Below are 6,969 nucleotides of genomic sequence, written 5' to 3' on the forward strand. Positions count from 1 at the left end.
ATAGAACACGTTAGAATCAAGCATTTATTGTCCTAGACTATTGAGCGCTTGGGGATACACCTTCGCGCACACACTATAGCTCAGGCGCCTAAACGTTGCGCTTTTATTGCGGCAATGAGAAGACGCAAGAATATCGGTATTCCCAAACTACTATTCCCAAACAAACTATTCCCAAAGAATATCGGTATTGGTTTTCGTTCACAAGGCGCTTTTGTTGCCAGTGTCGTGCCATGCGCTTTCCATGTGGGGAGGTGGCCATATTTGAGAACATGTGGTAGGTCTAAGTCCTCCAGAACGATGGTACGGAGGTAATATTTGGCACAGTCGGCAAGCACTCTGTGAATGGCCTCTTTTTCTCGAACAGACTGCTTTCTGTTGATTACTTTTAAGATGTTAAAAGGCCATATTCCATTGGTTACTTTTTTTCCCACTTGCCTCCGCCGTCAGCTGCTCTAACCGTCATGCTATTATTCGAAATTCCCTTCATTAGTAACGAATCTAGCAGACATCCTTTTGACTGCCACTTATTTCCCTCACTCTCGATGTCTCTTCCTCGTGAAATTTGGCCAGGAATTTATTTTGAGGCAATATGTAAATGAAATGATTGTACGAAAAAAGTGTTTTATTGGTAATTGTGACGATGTATATAATTACACAATAATTATAATGTAAAATGTTTCCTATAATGTGGTATTTTTTGTCAAAAGCTTTTTTGCGAGGGCCTAAGCATTGCCAAAACTGCTGTTCCGTAAACAAACCAAAAATGTCTATTGTCTTTTGAAGTAACCCTAAAAACAACCAATCTAAATGATTAAATAGATACAGCAATGGCCGGAATGATAAAAAAAAAACATAAATGGACGTCGAAGTGGAAAACACTAGACCAGAGCGTCTATAACACAGCTTAGTTATAAAAAAAAAGTGTAACATTGTGCAGTACTTTAGACAAAAGCCTTCCAAGTCATCATTGATTTAAGGTCAATATATGCACTGAAGGAAGAAAAAGAATGGACATCGATTGAGATAGCGTGTGACAATTGACAACATATGAATGTTTTCGAACTTTTATGTAAATCTGACATTGTCTATTATGCGCACTTTTCACATGATATGTCCTATGTATCGGATATGATGAATCATTGATGCCTTAAAGCTAATTTACCAATAGTAGTGAGCAGCGCGGTTGTTCAGGCTATGACGACAAAGCCAGAGGTTGATAGCTCGAGCGCCGCGCGTGACACATAGCTCTCTCTAAACTTCATAGGCTTCAATGTGATAATAAAAATAACGGAAGCGGCGCAATTTTCAGTAGATATGAAAGCGTAAATTAGGCAATCAAAATACGCATGAAGTATCTGCTATATCTGACCGGATTTTGCAGAGTCAAGCGGCGGAAGTTGTTCGAACCATTGGTCAAGCTTTTGAAGTATGCCACAAACTTAATCAACAACAAGGAGCTCTTGGAACCACAGACAATGGTGGGTTAGCTCTGACCGGAACAAATGCGAGCTCACTTAATGGGGCGAGCGCCGAGATTCTCGAGCACAAAGAACTGCTTGAAGAAGATAAGAAGGATACGTGTGAGGGTGCCACCCAAGACCTTGGACCACCACAGGCTATTATCAACGGCCAGGCCAAACAGCCTCAGACACCATCGGTGAGTTCGGTGAGCAACCCCTGATTTTTCTCCTTATATTATTACATGAAATCCTTCTTGCCTATGCTTTTGCTCCGTAACTTTCTACAGAAACTGCAACGAAATAAGTAGCCAAGGCGTATATTCGAAGTTAGTAAGCTCAAAAATGCGTTTTAATATTTTATTAGTTTTTACAGCGACACGAAGCCAGCGACATAGCCACTAAACATAACTCTTTAGAACCTACGCCGCAACGCACAACGATGTACCCTTAACCATTTGTTGAAATGAAAATTAAACTATCGTTCGCGCTGAATTAACGACCACAATTATCAGAAGATATCGTCCAGAACGTAGATACTATTCGTCATTTTAAGACATTAAATATAACAGTTTTCTGACCACCTAACTTGACGCCCGATCCAGTAATTTATCCACAGATATCTGGCAGATCCATTGCAGTGACTAGCTTTTGTATAGTGTATAGGCTGCAGGCATGTGTCTTGGTTTTTTCGGCAGTTAAAGGCTGTTAAATCGTATTAGGAGATACCGGGCGAATTTAACTATAGAAAAATTAAACAGTCTATACAAAAATGTATGTAGCGATTAAGTCTGATCAGAAGCTTTGCCTCGCAGGTATTATCTGAGTGACATTGCTTTTCATGATCTTAATACGCCCTTAGAAATGCTTAAAAGATTTCCATATCAGTTCTATAGGTGTTATCTATTTTTTCATACAGCAGGGCCTTGATTATAACAGACCATCATTGACCTTGTTCTTCCGTTCTGTTTGGTGAAATACAAATCGTCTGAGATTGCGCCTCCGTTCGAACCTATTTTATTTTTAGTAGCGAACGCTCTACACCCCTTGTACTACTTATAACATACAACTTGTATAACTTATAACTAAAAATATAAAATATTTCTAGTATAACAGTGCATTGGGACAAGACGATCCTCTGCTCAGATACTTCTCCCGCATATTGCTCCGCTTTATGTATATCCGCGTTATGTATATGTATATCTATACACACGGTGAACACGCAGGTACGGTTTGCAAACTAATGAGCCACCTATTCGTTATAGTGCTATATTGACTTTCTATCCGCCCGTACTGCGCTCGAATCGGATCCTAGTGCGTCGATCTTGTAACTAGACAAGTTGAATTTTAAACTTGGAAGGCATCATGTGTTTTGTGTTCTCCCGTTGCTTATTACCCGTTCTTTATTGTGTTAAAGACTATCTTTTATGGAACTCATCAAATGTTTACAAACTTTGAAACTTAGCAGTTTTAGTAAATGACTAAATTAGAATATTTAGCTCTGCTTTAAAGATTCCATAAACTTTAAGCGCACAACACATCCATAAGTTTAATAGAAACGGTTTTTCTATTCTATGTATGTTATGTTTATCAAATACCACATTATTTTCAGGTTTCTGAAGCTCCACCTCCTTTTGGAGCCACTGACGTCGACTCCAGCCCCGCCTCGTTGGCAACGTTGCATCAGTTGCAGTTGCTCCGCGCACAAATGGATTACCAAAGTCAAGCAGCATATCAGGCATTGTCTCAAGTGAAGCTGCTCCGTGAACAACTGACAGCTGAAAATGCTGCACGGATCGATGCCATGGTGAGTACGTACGTCCTTCATTTTTACTGCTAGCAACAAGGGTCACCACAATTTTCTCGCTCTGGGCGCATTTAGTTATAAATCTGTTGCCGATGTTATGGGATGTTGACTTCACTGACGCAGATTATCATTTCGGAGTCAACAATTTGAAATGAATGTTAAAAAAAAAGATGCTTAGATCTAATTATTTCCATATCAAAATTCTCTAACCTGCATTTCTACAGAGTCAAAACCAGCTACTGACGCAGCAGAATCGGGAGCTGATTCAACATATTCAAATTTTGGTAAAGCAGATCCAAGAGTTAGAGGTGAGTCTGGTTTAACGGATAGAAACAAATTAACGCATGTGACTGTATAGATGGTTTTCATCATCGGAATTGAGACCTTTTAAATAGTGATTCAGTAAAAATCTGAATTACACGTACTATAAAGTATTATAATTTCAATAAATTGAGTGGACTTTTAAAACAATATTTCAAAAATGTTTTGCCTTCAGGTTTCCAGGTTCTGTTATATGTTAGATGCAGAAAGAGAAACTAAGGTTATCTACGCTGTACAACTAATCTGTGCAGCTAAAGCATGTAATGGAACGTAAATCATACTCGTTTTTTTAACTCGTCTATCAATTTTTGTCAGATTATATTACAATAATCTGACCGAGCGCATGGTAGGCGCTATCTCTATACTTCATTGATATGAGACAAGATCCTTCACTTTTATAGCGACCATTTCGGTGATCGATAGGTTGACGTATACACAATTGTGGTAACATCTTTAAATAGGTGTCGGCTCGTTGTCAGCCGCCAGTCCTGCAAGAAACGTCGTTGAGTCCAATCAGGGCTTCGAATACTCCATCGGTCTTTGATTTTCCCGCCGGGGCAACTTCATCGTCTGGACAATCGACAGGTGGTCACTGGTTACAGGTGGGCAGCACAGGCGGACCACCGAGCGGAGGCTCGAGTCCTCGGCTTCCAGCATCACCCAGCGTCGGCCCATCGCTGCTTTCCGACCTTAACAAATATCGGCTGGATGAAAGGCTCTGTCCATTACAAGGAAACATAGGCATCGGTCAATGTACACAACAGCAAGGCTCCTGGTCGGCTGGTGCAACCCCGTTAACGCCTCTGCCTCCGCTTATCAACGGCTATGGAACTCTACCATCACTGAGTGCTGCGGGACCTTCACCATTCATGCGCCAATATAGCTTGCCATTACCCGGATCTAAATCTAGTAAGTTTTGGTAGACTTTTTTTTGAACTGGAACTTGTGTTGAATTCTAATCTGGATCGCATCCAAGTGCGTGCTTACGCCAAGTTCAATATTTCTTCGCCTAACTTATAACATATATTTAATAAATAAACATTTACAAGTACCCTTCACGATAGTAATAATACAAATAATAATTGTTATTATTGTTATAGATTTTCCAAGTCATCTGCCTAAAATGGAAATGAATAAACTCACCATTAGTGAATCAGTCTCGACAGCTAATGATATAGGAACACTTCCACCAACTATCAGCACTTCGATGGGAGCGCAGTTCCGAGGACGCCAGGTAGATCAGGCTTCGCCGGGAAGTGGATCGTTTTTCCTTCCCTAAAATAAGAACTCGTCGTACCAGGATCAGAGTTGATTGTTGAATGTACAACGTTTCTACGGAAAATCGACACGCATATATACCTCATATATATATATATATACACGTAAAAATGAGAAGTCCACTTTTCATATAAACAATAGTATGCCAGACAAAAGAGAAAGAACGAATCGTAGAAAAGACCACAGCACACAAAACGTTGTAGGAATTCCGAACACATTATATATATATATATATATATATATACTTACAGTCGTTATCAGTAATGGCAATGGCCATGATGCATAGGTAAGTGGTGAAGTAGGCATAACTTGTGAATCAGTCGAGTAAAAAGTGCTGCTATATCTTGATATAAAGGCTGCTAGAGGCAGCCTTGGTTAAAGAAACGAATTTTCAAAGAATCGCCAAAGAGGCCGGCTATTTTAACTTTTTGGGATAGTATCAGATTAAGTTATATATGAAATGTAAGCAGTAGCGCTAGCGATATTCTTTGATTAAATTGATTCTGACATGGAAGGACATGCGTAGCGCGGGAATTGTTACAAATACAGTGGATCGTATAATGGGAATAATCTTCCGCTGTACAATCAATTATTCTTTGAGGATAATATCACTTTTATCTGCCCCAGTTTCCAATGGGACAGCAGTTTACTTGTTACGCCCTGAACCGTTGTTCTTCGAGTCTCTTTGTACTTAAGCCCGTGTTACGAACGCCTTCTGGAATAAGTATTTTTAACGACCACCATCATCATCAGCTTGTTCTGCCTGTTACACCTTATAGAATTATGATGTTGGTAAAGGCTGACTCACAGGATTTATAAAGACAGACTATACAGCAAGTTCAATTATCAAGTACTGCAAATAACGGCAAGATATTAAAGTGTAAACAATGAAAAACTGAATATTTCTGCTGCTCAAATACAGATACACTATTGTGCTCGTAGCGCACCTCGGAGGGTCCCCTACATTCCCTAACGTTGACTAAGGCAAAGATTAAGTTTCATGCTTACTATGCATTAGAGATGAACTCTGAGTACTTTTATGCGTACCCCCATAAGTCAGACAAAATCCGAGTGGGTATGCGACACTTCATGTTGTTTGTAATACTTCGTAGGTATGACATGTTGGATGGGCATAACAAACAAGCGTAGAACCATAATGACGCGTAGGCATTAGAAATCCTCCGCTACATTGTCGAACACCAGATTGTCTGTGAAGATCTTATTACCCGAACGCTGCATGTGAACGTAGTCACAGCAAACCGAGTTTTTCATCTACAAATAGGACACAACGCTAGTTTTTTTTTATTGAGAGCCTGTGCGCCTGTGTGTGAGTTAAACATTTTGTGAGTGCGGGACTTTTATCCGCTATGTCGAATCAAGTTATCATCGTAAATATCCAGAAAATACTCATTATTCCGTTTTTGTCCAACATATAAGCGGAAATAGTCCAACGAGTAAACTGAACGAGCTGACCTAATATTTTTAGTCAGTTGAATCTAATTTGTCATACGTTTACAAAGAGAAAATAGTTTTTCTTCGAACATCCAACTTCAGACTTAGAATTGTGATTCTTTTAACACAGTTTGGTCGTAAACATGAGCTCGAGTAGGCGTAAGTAAGGCTGATAAAGTTGAAACCCCAGAGTAAATTCCAATAAGTGCCATTATCGAATCTCTTTGATAGAGTTCAATAAATTTGACTACAAAGTAGGATCTCGATGAGAGCCAAAACCATCAATACATTTATATTGTACGGACAATTTTTAGTTTCGAGCTTACTGCCTCCATATTTTTATATCGACGGCGAGGTCGAGCCGATCGCTTCGTCGAGAACGCGTAAACTACGGCACGTTTCTTGTACAGACTCTCCCGCCTGTTGTTAGAAGAATAAGGGCCAGCTACACGAATAGTTATTACCATGTTACTACTATTTGATATGTGTAAAAGCAGTAGAAACGAGCTGTGAATGATTTCCGAGAACAAATGAAATAAACGAATCTAAAATATCGGTCTGCTACGAGCAATTTGTATTATTATACGTTGTTTGGAAGTTAACAAAGTTGAGACGATATCGCTCTGAGCCACCTAGAAAAGTCATTGAACACTG

General features: G+C 39.6%; 1 protein-coding gene across 7 annotated transcripts in view; it reads left to right on the forward strand.

The window, feature by feature from the left end:
- The window catches only part of LOC111269318 (carboxyl-terminal PDZ ligand of neuronal nitric oxide synthase protein), a 31,713-nt gene extending 24,834 nt beyond the window's left edge, over positions 1–6,879 (forward strand). For 6 of the 7 annotated variants that reach the window (XM_022848802.2, XM_022848803.2, XM_022848800.2 and 3 more), the window contains 5 exons: positions 1,382–1,666; positions 3,070–3,264; positions 3,489–3,572; positions 4,047–4,494; positions 4,686–6,879. In XM_022848802.2, the coding sequence (XP_022704537.1) occupies positions 1,382–1,666; positions 3,070–3,264; positions 3,489–3,572; positions 4,047–4,494; positions 4,686–4,864 (1,191 nt within the window). In that variant the 3' untranslated portion in view covers positions 4,865–6,879. The remainder of the gene's footprint in view (positions 1–1,381; positions 1,667–3,069; positions 3,265–3,488; positions 3,573–4,046; positions 4,495–4,685) is intronic. The other variant, XM_022848798.2, reaches the window with a different exon arrangement.
- The last annotated feature ends 90 nt before the right edge of the window (positions 6,880–6,969 follow it).

The sequence above is a fragment of the Varroa jacobsoni genome, unplaced genomic scaffold (assembly GCF_002532875.2).
Source record: "Varroa jacobsoni isolate VJ856 unplaced genomic scaffold, vjacob_1.0 scaffold_1378, whole genome shotgun sequence".
NCBI classification, from domain to species: domain Eukaryota; kingdom Metazoa; phylum Arthropoda; class Arachnida; order Mesostigmata; family Varroidae; genus Varroa; species Varroa jacobsoni.